Genomic DNA, 21,907 nt, shown 5'->3' on the forward strand with positions numbered 1-21,907 from the left:
GGAGCTGACTTTGAGCTGCCCTTGGTGGGCCAGCCGGGCCGCGCAGCGCAGGAGCCGGCTCCCTGCGGACACCCCAGATATAGCTCTAATCCTGATTGTCTGGGGCGCCGGGGCGCGTTACGCTAATCGCTTGTGCCGAGAGGGGTCTGGTTACAAACTGCTGGAATGAAGCGAGCAGGTGCTGGGAGGGTTATCTGAGGCAAGAGCTGCGGTAGCGCTGCCGGCCTCGGCCGCGGCCCGGCTGGTGTCTCCCCCCAGTGAGGCTGGGTCTTGCCGGGAGGATGTGCCCAGCGCCGGGTAGGCCAGCCTTGGGCGGCCGTCAGCACGCTGAGTTGTTAGGGAGCTGCTGGAAAGCTGGGCCGGGCTGCAAGCAGAGCCCAGCGACGGTGGCCTTGGGGCTGCGTCCCGGCAGCGGGCGCTGCGGGCTCAGTCCATGCCCGGAGGTGTCCCAGGCCTTGTGGCGGTCCGGCTGGAGCAGTCTGCTGCTAACCTGGCTCGAGGCGGGCGTACAACAGCGTGCGTTAATGGTTTGCAGTGATTGCAGCAGTTTCTGCTCATAGGCAAGCCCTCAGGGCTCAGATTTCGGGGCAGGCAGCACCCTTGGGACAGCTGTGGCAGCTCTTTCCCTGCTGCGCCGTCCCTCCCGGCCTCCCGCGCTTGCTGCAGGAGGGCTCAGCTGTTTGCAGGGACTGCCACAGCTTACGGCGTTGGGTATTAAGGTAACCTGAAATTGGAACTGCCTTACCTTGGTATACTGAGCTGTAGCTTGTGGTTCAGCAGCTGCTCCAAGAGCAGCTGAGCTGCCCTCTAAAAACCAGGCAGCGGCCCCGCTCGGGGCAGACATCGTTACAGCTGCCCCAAGGTGAGCCTGCCCTGCCGGGGAAGCTGAACCCGAGGAGCTCGTCTACGGGCAGAAGTTGCACTCCTAAAGCACATGAAGAACATCACTTGTTATAATAGACCTGCTGCTTTGCTGTAACAGTATTTTATTTCAGTGCATTTAAACGTTTGCTGTTGGTGTAAGCTCAAGCAGGCAAACGTTTGGTTGAATCTATTGCCCTGGTTTAATTAATTAAATGCAGGTGACAAACTGGCAAGCCCAGCTCATCACAACTAGGTAGCACCTTAAAATTAAGGCTTAGGCTGCTTGTTGTTTGGACTGACCTAACTGGTTTAAATTTGAACTAGTGAAACTTTGTGCACAGGTAAACTTAACTGTCCATAATCAGCAATAAACCCAGCTTGACTTATTGCTTGTTTCGCTTTACCTGTGACTTTCTGCTGAGTAAACTTGGGTATTGCAGGAGTTTTAGGTAGCTGCTGCGTTGGGCGCTCCTGCCACAAACCCTGAATCCTGACTGCAGGGAGCAGCTGGCTGTGCCGGTCTGTGCAAAGTCAAATCAAGAGCAGTGGTGTCCGCCCGGACACTGAGCGTGGTCAGCCCCGGCGGCAGAAGTCAGCCACGGGGAGGCCAGCCTCGAGGTACAGGCAGAGGCGAGAGGTGCTCCCCAGGCTGTCGGCGGCAGGCAGGCAGCAGCCTGCACGTCAGCGTGCTGAGACACATTACAGGCCTCGTTGCTGCAGCCTGCTCGAGCTTCGTAATCTGTCCTGCCCGATAATCTGCCACAGTAAAGCCATGTGCTCCTAGCTCAACAGCGAGAACGAGGTATTTCTAGCACACGCAGGCTCTCATGAAATGAGGAAATCTAGATTTCTTTCTTGTGGCCTCACATACGACTAGGAGCGCAGATCTACATTTACTGACAGCTGATGCATTTTGAGGCACAAGTGAGGGGCAACTCTCCTGCACAGAACACTGCTATAATTAACTTCCCCAAACCCTGTTATGAAAGTGCTTCAACTCCCATTGCCTAATACAAATGCACGTAGAAGCTTCGGTTTCGTATCGGAGGAAGTATCCAGAACAGAAACGAGGCAAAGTCACTGTTGAAGGTCCATGGCCTGCCCTCCCGTTAGAAAGGACGTGCAGCACCTACGTTCACTCGTGTTGCATGCCTCTTACCACAAACAGGAGAGAGGCTGTTTACGTGCCCATGGTTGTAATTCAGTTTGTAGGAAACACTGCTGGTGTTATCAGGGGACGCTTCTTGCAGCATAATTAGTAAAGCAAGAGCTACGTAAGATGTCGTGAGAAGCTGTTGTAGGGAATAGCTAACACTTCCATCGTCTGCTAGCAAGCTAAAGGTGTGCAAAATAATTTGAAACAAGGGTTCACAAACCTACTAGATGCACTTCACCTTACTTCTTTGTGTACCTGAAATACCAATAGTTTTCTTTGAAGAAATGTAGCATGTCAAATGTGAATATTTGTCCATAAGAAGTTTCATTAAAAATATCACAGAAATCTAAACTTCAGAGAAGACACACACTAGACTGTATTGTACCCGCAAAGAGAGGCTGGGAAAACAATACGAGCTTTTTATACTTCTCACTTGCAGCAATTAATAGTGTCTGATGTTCCTCTTAAGCTTTTTTCCTACATAGGATCATCAAGTTCCAATGTACTGTTACGGCTTTGACTGAATGATACCAAATATTGCAAAAACAAAAATCCCCCAAAAAACCAAAAACCCACCTAGATAAAAGTTCTAGTTATAGCTATTCTTGATCTAAATTGACTGCAAAAAAAAAAAGAAAAAGCAGACCTGTTTTTGATCTACAGAAGTGGGTGCTTATAATGCATTATGCTGACAGCTCCAGCAGTGGCTAAAATGCCAGCTGCTCTATTTTCCTCTATGGGCATCAGTTAGGCCTTATTTACTCAAACAAAAATTAAGATAAATTCATAACAGTATACATAAACCATATACGCATATAAGAACTATGCACAGTCAAGTGAACCTATCACAGTAAAAGAAGGTTATGATTTCTACAGAGGCCTTTAAAAGCCTCTACGAAGTAGCAGAGCTAAGTACGGCGACAGGAAGAGCGCTCAAGGGTTGGGTTTGAGGGTGGGGGAAACAGCGATAACCCATATAAATAGAGATGGGGCTCTCCCCTGCGCCTCCCCCAAAGCACCGCAGCAGTTTGAGAACAGAGGCACGTGGGTGGAACAAGGGAGCATCACTCAGGCTCAAGACAGTGGTTTCTCTTGCACTGATCTGGAAAACTTTAGTTAGCCTTCTCATTTACCAGCAAAGCAGGCCTTAATAATGACAGAGTAAGAATTTAAATACTCTGCTAATATTAGAAAAGTTTTAAGACTAAAGACAACAAGTAATACTGTAAGTTGATGCAAGTTTTATTTAGACTGTACAAACAGGGCACTGGAAAAAAAAACAGTGGCTTGATGTTGGGACCAGTTCTATGAAATAAGTGGAGTAAGAAATTAAAAAGGCACTAATCTTAAGAAAAGACACTCCATATATTCTAAGAATATAATTCATTTAATACTGTTAATTTTATAGCACAAAAAATAAAACAAGCTATGATCCCCAAAATAAACTTTAAAAGCTTACACTTAATATTATTGCCTGAAGTTCATGGTCTTTAAATTACATATTGTGTTTTAAAGTTTACACAGTGACGACTGTCTCTCTCAAATACAAGGCCACCTTTCCCACTGCAATAATTGTTTCCTTGTCCCAAAACACATTTTCATTTAACACTAGTAAACAGAAAATGACAACTATAAAAGAATGCTTTCACTGGTCCCAAAAGGCAGTCTTTTAGGCAGGTCTCACTTTCAAATGCAGGTATTGAGAAAAATGCTCGAAAACTTGACTAGAAAACAAAGGCAGCCCACTCATTCCCAGGATGTTAATACAATATAAAAAATTACATTACAGGCACATGAAATGGCACAAAGAATGCTGTTTTTCCCTTTACAAAAATAATGCTCAGGCTCTTCAGAGCCCCAACCCAAACAGGATATTCCCTTTTGTTTATTCTTTCCCAATTTGTAAACAATCATGAATTAAATTAGCGCTTATCCAGTGATGGACACTGATTAAAACAGTTTTCATTTAAACTTTCAGACCGGTCAGAGGCTTCAATGTATATTTACACATGTACACAAGAGGAGGAAGTCAAACAGTAAGCCTTTCATGATAGTTAACTATTGTGGCACCAGGTAATCAAACCAGCTGCTAGTTCAAAAGCATGAACAACTTTAATGGTGCATAGATTGAAGCCATCACTTGATAGACTCTCTTGCTTCATAATACGTATACCTTATACCCCCAAGGAACATTTACACTGATAGGTTATCACTCAAATTTAAAAGGCTTCATAAAGTAACAGACAGCACATATGTACGCAAGTAACAAGTGATTGAGAAACCAGAGAGTCCTTCAAAGAGAAACACAGACTGATCAAATGCAGTCTTAATATGAAAAATACTTGTCTTATAGTAAAATAGCACGGACATTTTTGATGCAGGTTTACAGTCAGGTTAGCCTGTTCAGTATGCTACATTTAAACCACATGTAACATCAGCGAACCACACCTCTGCTACCCAGAGAAACACTACTCATCAGTGGCCCAAAACCAGGTTCACAGAAATTTAAGAATTCTTATCTTTGCATCAGATGCCCCTACACACAAATTTTGCATAGTTTTGAAGGAAGATGTTTTGCTTTTCTGCAGCATCAGAACATATTAATTAAATGTAAAACAATGCTTGTTTTCAAAGTGTATACCCTATCTTGATGCTTCCCCTCATGAATACTTATTTTAGTGAAAATAATCCAAGTTAAAAAGCTGTGTTCAAGGTCTCAAATCTCACAGTACTTACAGATTTTAATATGCAAAGGAAGAATTCTACAATCAGTCTTTTGAAGACAGCTGCCTATAACTCGGTCAGGTCTGAAACAAGATTTCTCTGCCGTAGACTGAGCTTAGTGCAGTTTCTGTATTCACAAGATGACTTTCAGTAGTACAATCTATGTAGTAAACTTACTTATAGGTGGAGCTGGGGCATGGAGTAAGAATGACTTTCTTTAGTTAAGATAGCTGCATAGCTTTTCGTTGCAAGACAAACTGTCAATGCCTATTGTCAAGAATTATTCTTACAGCACCAAACACTTCAGTCAATGCTACTCTACTTCACAGTTAATTTGGCAGTAAAACGCTCTACAAGAACTTCTAGACTGTCAGCCACTTGATTAATACTAGAGAAAATAGCTAATAGATGAAATGAGGAACTTTTCTGTAAAACAGCATTTATAAAGCTTTTGTTGTAAATGCCATTTTTGCATTTCTTCAGTGCCTCCCATTTAAGGATCTCACGGCACTTCAATATGAAGCTAAGAACAACTTGCTTTTATTAGGATCAAGAGACCTAAATCAACAAGAATACATGCAGGAACTTAAGATGATAAATTTTATATAATTTGATATAACAAATGGTAAAATTCTGCAGGTACCTGTACTTTCTAATTTTGCTATAACTGACAGCCTTCAAAAGTTGAAAAATGAACGCATCAGGGCAGCTGCTTTACTGTCAACTTCTACAACAGGTAATTTTCTTTAATCAGGATGTCTGAAAAGGGAGGTTTTGTAATTACAGTCTTTGCATACACATGTATTCTGTTAATTCAGTGTTCAATTATTTTTTAAAAGAGCATTCCAGTTCACCTAGAAAACACGTTTAAAGAAGGCAGCAAAAAATACCACTGCGCCTAAGCTTTCATGCCCTGTATGCAGGTTAAAGACTTAAGCTGTATGGCTTTAACCGTACTCATGCAGCTGCAGCCATATAAATCCCTACTGTAGATACAGTTACAGCAGTACACCTTAAGTACAGAAAAAGGGGGGAAAAACCTATACTAGTAATGGGCACCTTTGTGGCCTCCTCCAACCTGAGCCTAAATTTACCACATGGGGGAACCCAGGCAGCTGACTCCAATTAACCACTTTTTAGGGGATGCTGGGAGTGGGCAGGATCTAAGGCTGATATAAGTCAGAGCCAACCCATTTGGCAGGAGGAAAGCATGGCAGCATGCAAGGAATTTGTGATGCAAGCAAGAAAAAAAGAAGAAAGTGGTGCTAGAGAAGAAGCAGAGAGACATGGTGACACCCTGGGAAAAAGGTACTGTGTTTGAAAAGGAGCCTTCAGCAAGCTGGGGCTGGCATCCCTAGGAAACTTTAGAGAGAGAAGGGAGCCTGCAGAGAAATGGGTGTAAAAGGTTTTATGTTTAAATATGAGGATTTTAGCAGTATTTATAAAATTCTTCTGTAGCGCTCCTTTCCTACTCCTCCATACCATGGCAATCTGATCAATCTGTCTACCAAGCAACAGCTTGGTGATGAGCAGTTCTACTTTAGTAAAACCATGCTTTAACATTGCAGAAGAGCTGTGTGTAGACCAGGCCTAAGTGTTTCCCTTTAAAGCTCATTTTCTACAGTTAGTGCTTGCAAATTCAACAGAAATGCTTTAAGTATGTCAAAAACAGGCTACAAGTATCAACTCCTCCTAAGTTTCCTTATAAATAAATGCCTCAGCTTCAATGCAGCTCAATCAATGGTTATTTGCATTTAACACACACTGTTTCAGGAAGGTCAACAACAAGCTTAAGAGTTATCACAAAAGAGCAGCTTCTAATACAACTGCTTAGAATACGTAAGCTTCAATTATTGTCCTTTAAAGAGACCATTATCTTGAATATACTACCTTAGGACAGGTTCTCTTAAAACTAAGTCTTCTTCAGTCCTAAAATTGCATTTTTGTTGTTGCTTTTTGTCGGACAGTAATGCACAAGTTCTATGTTTGATCTAAGATTAGGGCTCTTCTTACTGAGTAGGCCAGAATAAGTCCATGGAAGTCTCAACAGGAAAGGGTGTTTTTTTTTTTTAACCCCCATACTTGTCTCCTATATATCTGTATGGTTCAGTCTTCTCCAGCTTAAGGCCCAATATAGCTCTAAAAGTGAAACTATATTCTGGATGATGCAACTATGGTATGAAGGTCAGGCAGTGACTTCAGTTGTAATGTATTCCAAATGTATATTAAAAGAACAGTCAAACTGCAGCAAGCTGGAAAATGGACAATGCTAGCAATGTGCCATTAAGTCATCATCCCACCTCAAACAATGCTAATGACAGCCAGGAAAATGAAGCAGCAGTGTGAATCAGGCAAAGGGAATCATTCATTCTCGTCTGGGTTTTGAGGGTCAATTATTTTGACATGCGTGAACGGGAACAGCCCTTTTCGACCGTTGACTTCGCCTTCCCACTGACCGTTTATATTCATCCTTGTAACCTTCACAATATCTCCGACCTGTGTAATTTAAAAAAAAAAGTTATCACATATGGGAATCTTATCTCTGACATATACAAATCAAGAGTAACAAACATACATGACCGCATTAAAGAAAAAACACTTTTTGGTGCAAGTTTCAAAGGGGAAAAAAAGTTACTTTTACTGAGCTAAAACACCAAAATTCTGTTGCTAAATACAACTTCACCCTCTTCTTCAAAAAGAAAGTCTTAAATGTTTACTTACGTTCACACAAATTACTGAACTACACCTTTTCCGAAAGGAAAGCATACAACTTTATGCAACATGTCTAGGTTAGTATAAACTGACGCCACTAAAGCTATCATCAATAATGAGATGCAATATCCATTCAAAGGAGCACAGTACTCATACTGGTTTCAGCATTAGTGGGCTAATTTAAAAGGAAATTTATATTTTTCAGAGAAATTCTTATGGCAATTCTTAGTACTGATTATCACTGTTTAAGAAGCTTCTATAATTATCTAAAATGATATGCCTCTTAAGCCAGCAAAAGTAATCTTGAATAATTTTTATTAAGCATTAGATGCTAAGATTCTAGCTTTATTCACTGTTTTTGCTTCTACTTTCTGTTGGAGAACTTGGAACAGCAGCAATTACATCTCAGGCCTTTCCTACCATAACCATGTCTCTTCCTATTGGTGGTGAAAGATGGGAAGAGCTCAATTCTGACAAAGCAAAAATGTCAGTCCAAATGGTGAGAAGTTAGTCTTCCATTATACAAAGCGTGTTTTTCATTCAGACTAGAACAACTTATGAAGTAGAATATCCAACATAACAAGCAGTGTTTAAAATTAGCTAAATAGTCCATTTCTCCCTCAAATGTTCCTAGTACCTGAATGCTTCAGAATAGCTGAACATATGGTCTGTTGCAGCAGCTCTCAAACTTTACGCCTCCCTTCCTGTTTACTTAATTGCATCTATGTGGTAACTACAGTAAATATTAGAAAAGCAACATTAGCAACTAATGACTAATTTCACAAAAGGAAGAGCCAACCTGTGACCAACAGCCAAAAGTCTGCAATTTTCTCACCCATTCTAGGTCCAATCTCAAATTTCCCAGTATTTTGTAGAACTGGGGCGTGACAGACATCTGCACATCTACAAAAAGCTCTCCACTTTCTTAGGTCAGGATGAAGACCAGTGTAACAGCAAAAGCTTTCACTCTTAAGTTTCAGGAATCAATTGATGCAGTTCTAATTTTGTGCTTTCTTCTACTCAGAGCTTTCTCAAATGCCCAGCGAAACCTGAAATCTTGAGTTCTTGACTATTCAAGACAATGTTAAAGCAAGTCAATTTAACTGAGTCCTATTAGAAAGCATCTATGGGGGGGGGGGGGGGGGGGGAACAAAACAGGTATGGAGTAAAATGGACTCCAGAAAGTAGGAAGAAGGAGTAGAGATAACCCTCTTGCATCAGGAGTAAGCACAAGGAGTAACATCAAATAGAAGGTCAGATTGAGATTTAGGGAACTATTTATTCTGGCAAAACTCAGTCCTGACTAGTAACTACTGCCAACGGAAACTTTGCAAAGCTTTCACAAAGGTGAATTTAGATGTCTGAGATGTCAAAAGGTACATTTAGATGTCTGATCACACAGCATATTCCTGTACTATGAGTAAAAAGGATTTTTCAAATGTTACTTTTCCTTGGCCAATAAAGTTGCCTCAGGGAACTGAGTACTAGCTTACAGCTTTGTAGATGAATTTTTAGATTACCAAGCTAGTTATGTAAAATCCAAGGACAACCAGCTTTGATTTTCTAACTTATGAAAAGCTAGATTTTAGTCTTGATACAATATGTGTAACAATTTTTCTAAATTATCTAAATACTCTTAATGTTCAGAACTGATGCAGCTAGTTTAAGGACCTTGGCCAAGAGCCTTAGACTGAAACTTGTCTTTTTAGATAAGACCTGTACATTTTCTGTAAAAGAAAAAAAACTGAGTTCAGAAAATGTTTTCCAGAAGGCATGTCACAAGATGATCTGAGGCCTGTTTAAACTAGTTACCATCATTTCAATAGATACTTTTTGAAAATCGCTCAGAAGCAAGAATCTTTAAGTGAAATTGAAGATGCTGTAATCAAATCCTAGGCAGTCACTCATCATGTTATCTCTTTTTAAAAATAAATAATTAAATCTAACACTTTGAAACTCTTTCTAGAGATTTAAGCTTTATGCTGTGCATTAGAATGAAATTAGACATTTAAGCAAAATGTGTTTTTCCCACTACTGTTGTTTTTGTTCCCTTCCTTACAGAAATTCAAAATTGTCACACTTGGAACTATTTTAATGCTTTAAGTATGTATTTGATAAAAAGCACAACTTGTTAGACTTTGCACAAAATGGAAAGGCTAGACAAAGATTTAGTAACAAGACTTAAACAGGAACCTAACAAATGTCTCTTTAGGAAAAGGCTAATAACATCTATAAATAATCATTGCTAGATTTAAATAAACCTTGAAGACTGATCCAAGTTCCAGGTTTCAGGCTCAAGTTCAAGAATACACATCCAAAAATCACAGCAGTTAAAATTTAACTACATTTGTACCACACCATAAAGCCAGTCCACTCTGAACCACTTCAAACTTATTTGTGGAAGAAGAAAGAAATTTATGTAGTACACTGGATCAAAAACATAGACTTGCATTTTCTGAGAGCCTGATAACTTAATTCTGCTCATGTGCTATAGGGATCAATTCATTATTCATTTTTCAAGTTCTTGAAAGTTATCCTTCAATTTGATTCTGAATGAATTCTACAACTTGAGTAAGTTTGGAAGTCTTACCTCTCTGGAAGGAAAAAAATATTTACAATAGAAGTCTATGGTCTTGCAATAAACAACCATGCATATTATCAATGTAAAATGTTCTTTACAGTGCAAGGCGGGCAAAGTTGCTAACAGTCAGTATTTGCCATTAAGGAGTGCTAGCTGAGACAAGATTCTCAAAAAATACTTTCATATACAGGTAGCATTGGAAGAGTAAATTGACTTGCAATAGCTAGGCATACTGTTTGAGGAGAGTTTTTTGTTTGTTTGTGTTAAATGAAAGCTTTTGAGTATCCTCCTGTGCTATACTCTGTGTTTTGGGGTTTTTTTTTGGGGGGGGGGGCAGTTGCCTTAAGGGGTCTTAATGAAACAGAATGTTGAAACATGATTATGCAAAGGAACCTTGATGTCATGACAGAGCAAGTCTTGGCTCTCATGTTAAAGACCTGTATTTTGACAATCTGGTCAAGTAGTTCCTCTGTGCACTTCCTCCCCCCCCCCGCCCCCCCATATACTACCTAAAAACAGCATCTGGTAAATTCTTCCTAAAGCCTCTACAATTTGGTCAGGCTGAGGTGTGATTTCCCACTAAAATTTAGCACTATTTTTTTTAGAGAACATTTCAAGGCAGTTAGAAGGATTGTCTTATGATTAGGCACAGGACACAGTCAGAAGACCTGGTTCTATTCTCATCTCTGCCACAGACTTCCTGTATGACTCTGGACAGCTCATGGTCCTTATCTATAAATTAGCATAATGTTTGCTTCGTCTCAGCATCTCTTGGATAAGTTAATTCACTTGTAAAGCATGCCATGCCAGCATCACTGGATGGAAGTATTAACTATTGAAATGAGTAATTCTTCTGCAATGCAGCCATTTGGGTCCACCCAAATGATAACATCAAAATGTATTTTTAGATAGCACCCTCTCATAACATCCCTGTTACAGCATGAATTCAAAAACCCTGGGGAAATATAAGTTGTGGAGCATGTCAATCAAAAAGGTTATTTCATTCACTCTAGACTCTTCCATACCTGTCTTCTACCTGAAGCTGATTCATACATTGCAAAGAGGGTGTGCTGCGTGCCATTTCAGCCACAGTCGACTAATTCTACTTGAATTTTACAGATATTGCGACAACAATTGCATGTTAATAGTTCTATGGTTGACTGAGTTCTATAACAAGTTCAAGGAGATAAGTGCATCAGAACTGTAAATCATCCCTTTAGCCCATTGTGTCAATAGCTATAGAAACCATATTGCTATCTGGAATTCATAGGGAGTTGAACCTCAGACTTTAATTCCAGTTGGTGTCACAACTAACTTTCTGTTTTAGCGCTAGCATTAGCGCTAAAAAATAAACAAGTAATTGTTCAAACCAGCTGCCTGTTCTGATGGAGAATAAAGTACAACAAGGTTCAACAGTAAGAAATTAATGGAAATCCAATTGTCCCAAACAGATAAAAGGCTGAGCCAAACAAAAGAGGCAGAGTTCAGTTGTACAGAAAACATGACAAAGTGACATTCTGAAGTAGCAGGTGTTTAGCTATTGCCAGATTCAAGAAACCAAAAGGCTGATAAAACAGCTTTGTTCAGCTTTACTATCCCTCCATTTTGATGTCGTGTGCCAGAATAACAGTTTGATGCCCAAACTAGAGGATCAAGTCTTTCAGACCAGAAGAAAGACTTTCAACCATTCCTGAGACACCAGAGCAGGTAGAAGAGCAGCATAAAAACACTGAAGACCCAATTAATCCAGCCTCATCCAGGAACAGAGGAAAACAATCTAGGTTTGCAGTTCAAGTACAATTAGGACAATTGCCAGAACTGGGATTGCAGCACCACAGAAACAGTACTGCTTTTCATTAAATTACGGTAGCCTGTCTCCTTCTGCTAACCATGCTGTCAGGACTGTGCAGAATTCAGAGCACTGAAGACTTAACACAGACAATCATTCTTGAGCCATACTAAATCTCTTTGCAGCACAGGATCTTGTCTAGGTTATCCACATTGTGTATAAAGAAAGAATGACTAATTAAGACAAATGGAACCTGATGCCTGGACTAAGTTTCTTGTTCTGGTACAGATTTCCTACAACTTTAGTAAGCCCTAGTGCTTCAATTTCTTCTGAAAACAAACTCTAAAAACAATTGAGGGTGAACGTATATTAAACTGTGAGGCACTGAGCATTATCATGATGGGGACTATAAATAACTTGACTGGGAAAGGAAATCGCAAAAAGATTAAGATCACACACACAAAAAGTCTCTAGAGTAACTGTCTGTTGCATTTTCAAAGGGAGCATACTAAAAAGTCACTACACATCAGAGCACAGATACAGGAATCCTGCTGTCAGCATCACTTTCAATTCAATAGTTATCAGATCTAGAACTCCGTTATCAGCACTTGAAGCTATAAAAGTACAGGGTCTAGATTTTAAGCAAAATAGTAATCATGTGGTTCTGATGCATTTAATGTTTAACACAGCAATGCTACATTTCCTTGATTTAAAAGTGCAATGTTCTTTGTCTAGTGAAAAAAGTAGCCTGATTTCTTAAGAGATTTCTGCTCCTAGCACACCTTGCCCTACTTGTCTCGACTTTCTTTTGAAAGGAAGAAAGTTAACTGTAACCTAATTGCAACAAGCTCAAGAGAAATAAGGCAGTTATATAATTATGCTGAATGGATATTTATTTTGCCAAAACTTCAGTGATACACTGAATCCATACTAGCAAACACATACAAGTACACACTTGATATAACATGTATAAATAAGCTACTTGGTACTACAATGCTGGTATAGTTTTGAAAGAGACGTTATCATTATGACCTTGCTATAAAAATATAATGATGCTCTATTAATAAAAATAAATTTAAAAGTCTTAAGATTGTTTAAATAGAATCTTAACTTTCCTAATATAAATCCCTGAAATCCTGTCATGTTAAGTCTGGAGATGGACTCGGGACTACTACTGCCTGTCTATGATGCTGCTATTACAGTGCTTGGAGTATACATAAGAACCATTATTTAAACATAGAGCAGATAAAAATCTAGCTGCTGCTGTGCTGGTCTCCTGTCTTCTGATTCCTTAAACCATTTCACTCCATTTTGAGTGAATTTGTAACTTGTTGTTCATTTCCTGAATCTAAACTTAAAACTGAGTTTAATAATTTTTAAGGCAATTATCCACCATCAGTTGCTCTATGAACTTAATTGCAGAGAAGTTAGCAATCAACCAACTTCTTTGAATGCAAGGTCTTGGAGTAAGGGGCACTGCACAGACTTCATTCACTGGTTAATGCATACCAGTTTAATGCAAGGCTTCATAAGCATATTGTATTCAAAAAGCTGGCTACAGAACTACAGAATTACTAATACTGAGAAACTTTCAGGTAGACTTCACTTTGTAGCATAGCAACAGTGCCAAGGAATCTCTGCTCTTGAAAAATTCATCACTTAAAGTGCTAGGTATCCCATATAACCTTTGAACATAGGATTTCCCTCCTAGCTTTCCCAAAGAAAAGACGGACTGAAGAACAGCAGAACATAGCCCTGTAATGTAGAGTCCCAATAAATACAGGACACTGTATTCCTGTCTTTCAAATTCCTTCCTCTACGGCACTAAAAAGGAAGGAAGGAAGCTTTTAGACTCTTGGCAAGAAGCAAATGACTGAAAAAACAGATTTGAATTTTTTGTGCAGTATCCTTGAAAATGCTACATGTTAGTAATAACACTTAGTACTAAGTTGCAATGAGAAACTGCAGAATGTAATCAGTTCACTTAAAAAACCATCAAATCTGAACTGCCAAGGTAATTTAGTCCATTGACAACAGTAATATGTAAATCTTTGTAATACAATTGACTTAGCATTGGCTTTACTTAATTGTTCCCTGGTGCAGGGAGACACCCATATTTATAACAACTGCCATATAGGATAAATCACTAAAATTGTATACTCTGAGATAGTGACTATATTTAAAACTTATATTTAATCTATAAACAGATTACTCTATAAACTTTTAGAGAATAAACATACAGTATCTAATGCAGTAGCACCCAGTCAACATCTAGACTTCAGCCACTTCAGTAATATAACTATGAATGCTAAATTTTAGTCCAATAAAGTCTAAAGTGTAATAGATGCCGTACTATCAAACCATTCTTGTATCCTTACAGGAAAATTGCAGTCACGCTCTTATATTCTTTGTCCTTAAACTGTCACACTTTAAATACTATTTCAAAATTAAACATTCAGTCATTATCCAACCCCACAGATCTTGATAAAGTTTTTCAGTGGAATACTTACTCTTGACAAGTTACATTTTTTCACATGAAAAACTTGTTTTATGATAATCTAATTATACTTTCCATAAAAAACAAGCCTCCTCTCTGTAAGAGGCTACGAATTTTTTTCTTAAACAATTGTGTGTGATAGAAAAATTGGACTTGCAAGCAAAGAGTCTGTCCCATTTTCAAGCTGAACCCTGGAGAATAACATTTCTCCACTTAAAAGGAAGTCAAGCAGATTACTATGCAATGGATTTATTTACTCCAGATGATACTCTAATCTTCACAAGTACTGTTTGTGTGCTGACCCATAAAGCTAGTGAACAGATTCTTTGCTTTCATATTGTTTTATCCGTTTAAGTGGGATTACACAATCACTGTGTAATTAGATTATATCAAGAAGGCTTTCTGTCAGTACTTGCTAAACTGTGATTTAGAGTACACTTGTATTGATGCAGAGTACTGTGAAATGCAACTATTCTGAAAGAACACCATTAGCTTTCTTCCCTAAAACATTCCCACAGCTTGCCCTTTTCTTGCCAGCTGTTTTCAAGGCTCCTACAAAAATAAGTTTCTAGTCCAAGTGAACTCTGGTGTTTTCAAGAATGCTGAACTATGACTTGAAATGGTTCAGGTTTAGTGACACGTAGAGCTTTGACAAGGTTGGGATTAGTACATCACCAGGGCCCAACAAGTGTTAGGCAAGCAAAATGCAAATCATGAAAAGAAGGGGAGATTCTTCAAAAGCAGCAGATATGACCAAAAAAAAAAGTTACTATAATGAGATTGCTAAAATTCTCTATGCATGGATGGGTATGCAGAAGCTGTAACCAGAGATTTAATAAAAGGCAGATGAGTTCCCTGAACACTACTTCTGAAGCCCCTTGAGAAGCCACAGTGTGACCAATCTGTGAAGAAAACAGACTACATATACAAGATATAGTAGTGCTGGTAGACGCAAAGTCATGGCGCAAAAAGCAATGAAGAATTCAGTGGAAAGGAAGAAAATTTCTTGAACAACTTCAGTAATTTTAAGTTTCAAAACAATTCAAGTCTGCATGTTGGTCAGAGTTAATCCTACAAGTATACCAGCATAGCTAAAATGACAGAATTAACTAGGTTACTAAATAGCAAATCAGAAAAATCTGGCTTGTGAGGGTCATCCCTCCAAGAGTACTGCTACCCTGCAGCAAAGCAAGCTCCCTGAAGTAATTCCATGACACATCAGTATCACAAGATCAAACACTTGCTCGGTTTTCAGAAGCATGAATAGTTTTGGCCGGAATCTTCTGTACGGCACTGAATTTATACTTTGCCCTATGATGACCTTTTACACACTTAACAAGTAACAGGCTTCTAGCTTTCATAAGACCCAAGAAAAATCCTGTGACATATTTTTAACTTCTAACCTCATAAGAGTAATCAGCTGTAGAGGTTTTACAAATGGGGGGGAACCTCTTATAAATAACTGCAAGTTCATCTAACCTTTCAAGCTTTAGTCAAAAGTATTACCTACAGATAACAGCTTTAGCTTGCAAACTGAGCAAAAGCAACAGGAAAAGTGCAGAAGTATTTTTAAAACCACTACTACTTGCTAAAATGCTGTCTAGCATCTTTGTTTGCTTCCTTGCATTTGCTGCTTGAAGTCTTCTAGCATGTTCAAATTTCATCTTTGCGAACAATAACTAATAGCACTGTTCCAGGTGAGATGTTTTCAAAGTATGGCTTAACCAGGCTTGAGTATAGCCAAAGTATTAAAATAATAGTCTCAATGTTTTAGATATATGTTTTTAAGAATTTGCTGTAATCAGTCTTTAATACCAGTTTAACTCTAATTGTAATATGAATTCTTAACTATTTAAAAAATGAAGCTTTAAAGCCTAATGCATCCCAAATAAAAAGAAAACAAGTGTTTGCAAGCATAGGAAGTTATTAAAGGATCAACACAGGCTACACTGCAGCCCTTCATCTTAGAAAAACACTAATTTAGTTCTTAGTGTTTCTCAGATTCCATTTTTGAAAGCCAAAGTAAATGGGCTCAGAGTACTTCTGAAAATTCCCCCCCCACATGCTTGTTTACTTCTGACATGCCTAGACTTCAGCTCCCAGCACCAGATACTTATGTGCATCTCACACTTCACTTGAGGATCAAGAAAAAGATAGTATGTTTACCAGCAATCCTTACCTTTCTCTGATGGACGTTACTGCTGGTTTTCAACCTGGAATACTGCAATGATGGATTAAACATCCTTTTCCTTCCCCAAGATTACATGCAGAAGCAAAGCCATCCTTTCACTAGCACTTATTTCCCCAGCAGAAGGTACACATTCTACTCACTACCCCTGCAGCATATTTACACTGTTCAACAGGCAAGAGAATAGGATGAATTAAGGATAGGTTTTGAAGCAACTTAGACCCTTTTCTAAAGGGAAGTGGTATAGATGAAGCAATTTTTTTTGTTGATCTTTCCTCAGAATGTAACAGAACTTCTTCTTAGTCCCTTAACAGATATAAGCAGACTCCATATGAAGTCACCCACACCAACTAAGCCAGTAACAATTACTTCAATTTCTTATTTCACAAAGAACTGGAAACCATGAGACTTAAAGGAAAGAACTTACCTCTAGAGCAAGTGCAGTCTTGTCATAAGCACAGGGTACTCTTTTTTGGATAGCTTTGGCATAGACTGGTCCATTCTGTGTTGATGGCAGAGGATTGATCACTGCTCCAGGTGTACTGGATACTGAGGGAAGGGGACTTGCGGTCTGAGGCTGAGCATAAGCATGGGCAGGTTCTGGAATACCGTAACTGTTGGAATTCCTGTTTCCATGCTTCCCGTGAGAAGATCTGACTAGCTTTTCTACATAAGGAACAGGAATCATCCCAATCCGACCATCCTTGTTTCTGGCACTCCACCACTGTTCTTCGGGCTTCTCTACTATTACCAGTATCTCACCCTTTTTAAATGGAAGATCCTCAGCATCATTCCCAGGAAAGTCATAGAGAGTCCGAACATATTCCACATTTTCTTCTGCAGCAGGCATAGTAGGAGCAGTTCCAGATCCTATGGGTGGGCTTGGATACCTGAGTTTGAAAAAAGATTTGGTATTATCAATAGCTACTGTTTTGTATTTCTAGTAACTACCAGTTTTAATAGGAGAATACCCATTAAAGGGGAATCGCTGATGTTCACATATATAGAAAATAAACGACACAGACTTGAGTGACCTTTTGGGGAGGAGGGGGGCCATTTGGAGAGCTAAATAGCCGCCTTTGTTTTTTGTTTTTTTGAACTTCAGCATCCATTTCTCTTATGAATTCAGCAACTCTAAATGCCAGACTTGAGGGGAAAATAGTGGAAGAGGGAGCAAAAGCTAGAGGAGGATATGATAAAGTATTAGTTAAGTTTTCTAACACTTAGAGGTCCAGTGTTGTCTTTGATGCTATAGGTAGTTCTGTACCTTTGTTTTTTTTTTTTTTTTTTTAAAAAAAACCTACAGTTTATATGCAGGATTTTGGGGACAGTCAGTCATGTTAAATATTGGAAACTGGTTTCTGTAACAAAGGAGATAGGGAGATCCTGTGTTTTCAGGAAAAGGTACTTTTTCCCCTCAACTCTCCAAATAAAACTGGAAGGTAACACTGAATTCAGTTCCCTAATCTTATTTATGCAACTTAAACTCTCAAGGGGTTGTTATATTTTAACAGAAAAATAATTAGCTTCAAATTTATTTACTATGTGTAAATACCTAGTAACCTAAAAGTGACATCTTCACAGCGAGTACAACACAGTATCACACCCACTGCTAATGCTCCTTTGCCTTATTTCACCTCAATATGACCTTTACTTTATTCACATCATTGTTTATCACTTTGCCCATGATCTGCCTAGTACTGTCACTTCACTGTGAGAATATATGATTGCTCATCAAATGAAACTCCTATTTTTACTGCAGTCTATTTTCATCATAGTTTTTATAATTATCTTCAAAGTATATCTGCTTTGGCCCATATAATGTTATCTAAACTACAATAGCAGAATGCATGTAATTAGCCTAATTCAATTTTCTTCTGCTACTTGCAAAATAGACTGGAAGTTAAGTCACTTTTTTTTTTTTAAAGATATTCTAGAAACCTTAAAGAGTTTGAGTATAATTTGCTTGTTTAAGGGATTCTGCTGAAGCGAAAGGGGGGAAAAAAACTTTAGAGAGCAGTCACTCAGCACAGGCAACAGCTGAGGCACATCTGCAATGATAATCAAAACTCACTATTGCCACAAAACAAACAGAAAACTTGCACATTTTCAACTGTTTTGTAAGCATAAAATGTCATCTCCTGCAGCTAAAATTGTTGTACACAAAGAAACTTGTTAAATCGCATCACGAAAATTACCTCTTCATGCTGTCCTTTATGGTTTTATTAAAAAAAAAAAAAAAGCTTTCAAGAATGCAAGCACCTGATTAAGGTATTTCCTTTAAAAAAAAAAAAGCCAAGTTTTAATGAAGAAATAGCAATAACAGTTCTGAAGCATACACCTGCCCCCTTCTAAGTCTTGTTCATTACCTTAAAAAAAAAAAAAAAAAAAAAAAATCAGGAAATGCTACCTCTCATTCTCTCTTGTAAGCAGGAAGTCTCCTTTAAGCAGAATTTTAAACCATCAACTATGTCATTGATTTTCTAAAAGAGTTTACACAAAAATTATGCTATGAACAAAACCATCTAATCAATCCCATTAGTATCTCTGCTTAAAAAGGCTGTCAGTCCACAGTAGGCAAGGTCCCAAATCTGTCTCTGTATGCTAGCAGAACCACCACCAAATCCTACAGGCAATTGGAAGCTTGAAATGACGTAGTTCTGAAACGTTCGTAATGTATTTGACACAAGATCCTAAATAAATAGGAAGTGAGCAAGCTGGGTTCAGCTAAGTGACACCAAGTTTTCAAGTGGGTTGAGAAAGCAAAAGAAGTTATTGCTGGACATGACTATGAACAGGTTCTTATTCTCAGAAATGCATAGCCATATTCAAGGATTGAGATAAGCATAAGGATTGCTTCAGTGTAGATTTCTCCTCCCAACCATCCACAAGTTTAAACATGCACATAATGCTGGGCAGCTCCATTTAAGTATCTCTTCAACTGTGAAAGATGAGTGAATTCTTCACTTATCTATCTTTCTAGCCAAAGCACAATTGTGCAGACTTTGTAGCAGCTTTAAGAGTTCTAGAAGCAAGTGACTTGTCACATCCCTTGCATCGCTCAACAGCTCTACAGAAAGATTTTTTTTTGTTGTTTTTCCAACCATCTGAGTTTTGGAATTTGACAAGATATTGTCAACTTCTGACATGACTGACTGTCGTTGATTGCTGCCCAGTCAATTTTTTTTCCTTAAGAACTTAGTTAATCTGTAAATGATAGGAACATCTTAAACTGCTGAATTTGGTAGTGAACTAATTTGATCTTTTGTGTGTGTATTGGTACTTATCTAGCTTTTATTTTTGCTACATTCTGTACAGGAAGCTGAAAAGCTTTGAAATAAGATACTGAGAAAGGTTTTATAAATCAAAAGGAACAAGCTTATCAATAAATCTAAAATAGTTTAGTGATGCAAGCAGCAGGTATGTCCCATGCTGGGAATGGGACAAAGAATGAGCTCATAGCTATGTCATATTTTCTCGTCCTCCTAGAACAGCATTGCTTAGTGTAGTGTATGCAGATAGACATACAGTGCCATTACTGGACTGGGAGAATTATTAATGATTTCCATTCTTTGGGGAAGTGAACTCTGCAAGTTTGGGAAATGCTGTCCTAGAATGTGTTAGAACTAAGTTAGCAGGGTGGTGCAGCCCAGCAGCGTAAAGGCCTTTTCTGTTCCAACCAGAGCAGGCACAGAGAGCTTGGAGGTTGTGTCTCAGACACTGAGTTGTGAACCAAGTCCTCAGTCGCCCCGGGAACAGAAGGACAATACCACAAGATGAGGCTGATACAAAGCAAGGCCACACCCATTGCAAGAGAATTGTAGCGGGCAGTAAAGATGCACACGGAGCCCTCGCGTGTGCCCGCGGGCTCTGTACGGACGCGCGTTATGGTAAATGATGGACCCGAAAGAGCAACTCGTGATGGCCGGGGAGAGCCAGGGCGCCGCCAGAGGCGGTTTCAAAGCGGGGCCGCCGAGGGCCGCGTCCTGCGCGGCGCCGCGGAGGGCCCGGGCCCGGGCGGGCGGCACTCACCTGGGCGCCGGCTCGATGAGGGTGGTGGTGTCCAGGTAGTGGATCTTGTAGAACTCGAGCAGCGCGGGCAGGTGCTCGAACTCCTGGTCGCCGATCTTGAAGCGGCGGTTGGGCAGCGAGTTGATGATGTAGTGGGACACGCGGGAGTTCTCCGACACCGAGAGCACGTAGTCGCCCGGGCAGGTGGACGAGTCCCGCACCAGGAACATGCCGTGCCGCTGCCCCTGCAGCCGCGTCTGCGCCTCCGCCCGCGACACCGGGCCCACGTACCAGCTGGAGCGGTCCGAGGAGTCGAAGCGAGCGGCGGAGGACATGGCTCCGGGCGGGGAAGGGGAAGGGAGCGGGGCAGGAAGGCGGAGAGCCCCGAGGCCCAGGCGCAGCAGGGGAGGCCCGGGAAGGGCGGCGGAGCGGGCCGGGGGCTAGGAGGAAGCGGCCGGGGCCCACCGGCGGCAGGAGGCCCGGCGGGCGGCGCAAAGGAAGCCCTGGGCCGGCGGAGCCCGCGCGGCGGCCGGGACGGGGCAGGCCAGGCCAGGCGCGGCGGTCGCGGCCCGAGTCTCCCTCAGCGGCGGGGCGTGCAGGGCATCCTTCCCGCCGCGCTCGCAGGCCTGCGGCGGGCCCGGCCGGGCGAGGGGCGGCGGCTGACAAGGGCGGGCGGCGAGGGCAGCCCGCTGCGGGGCCGGGGCCGCGGGCGGGAGGGGGCCGGGCGGGCGGGGTGGGGGCGGCAGAAGCGCTCGGCTCCCGCTTTCTCCGGCCGGTTCCCTCCCCTCTCGGAGCCGAGCACCAAAATGGCGGCGCCGCCGGGCGGTAGCCGCTCTCCGGCGACACCGCCCCGCGCAGGCGCGTTGCGCGCCGCGCCTGGCGCCGGGGCCGCCGCGGGGGGAGGGGCGGCGGGGTCTCCGGGGGGGGGCGGGAGCGCCCCCTCCCTCCCCCGCCGCTGCCCGCGGGGTGATTCAGCCCTTCCGCGGCGCGGCCCGGGCTCGCGGCGCGTTGGCGGGGACGGCGCCGTGCAGGGCGGCTGGGCGCGGGGGGGGGCTGGGGCAGCCCCTGGCGGGCGGCAGGCCTCGCCCCGGCGCCTCCCAGGTGCGCGCTGAGGGGGAGCCCCCAGTTCCCTCCTCCATCCTGCCCCGTCCCCCCCAGCGTGGCCGCCCTGCCCCGTTGTGCCTCCTGCCCCGCCTCGCCCTGCCCGAGCCGCCGTCCACAGAGCACGGGGCGCCGCGTCCTGCGCCAGGCAGCCCCGCGAGGCGTGTCTGAGGCGCGGGTCATCCCCGAGGTTTTATTGTTCTGTTAGTTGATTTTTGGGAGGACGGAAGGGAGCGCTGCGATAGTCTCTTCTGATCTAGATAACCTGGAGGTAGCGCAGGCAG

General features: G+C 41.6%; 1 protein-coding gene across 1 annotated transcript; it reads right to left on the reverse strand.

Annotated features, from left to right (window-relative positions):
• Positions 1–3,244: 3,244 nt before the first annotated feature.
• On the reverse strand, positions 3,245–21,390 carry CRKL (CRK like proto-oncogene, adaptor protein). Its single transcript, XM_026119141.2, has 3 exons — positions 20,544–21,390; positions 16,939–17,401; positions 3,245–7,240 (listed from the first exon to the last, which is right to left on the reverse strand). Exons 1-3 carry the CDS (start codon positions 20,855–20,857, stop codon positions 7,106–7,108), a joined length of 912 nt encoding a protein of 303 aa, XP_025974926.1. The 5' UTR covers positions 20,858–21,390; the 3' UTR covers positions 3,245–7,105.
• Between the last annotated feature and the right edge of the window lie 517 nt (positions 21,391–21,907).

This window comes from Dromaius novaehollandiae, chromosome 17, assembly GCF_036370855.1.
Source record: "Dromaius novaehollandiae isolate bDroNov1 chromosome 17, bDroNov1.hap1, whole genome shotgun sequence".
NCBI lineage: Eukaryota > Metazoa > Chordata > Aves > Casuariiformes > Dromaiidae > Dromaius > Dromaius novaehollandiae.

Coding starts and splice junctions, on each gene's coding strand:
- CRKL (XM_026119141.2), bottom strand. CDS start 20,857: ATGTCCTCCGCCGCTCGCTTCGACTCCTCGGACCGCTCCAGCTGGTAC. Junction 17,402..20,543: donor CTCATCGAGCCGGCGCCCAG/GTGAGTGCCGCC, acceptor TTTCAAACTCAG/GTATCCAAGCCCACCCATAG. Junction 7,241..16,938: donor AGACTGCACTTGCTCTAGAG/GTAAGTTCTTTC, acceptor TAAATTACACAG/GTCGGAGATATTGTGAAGGT.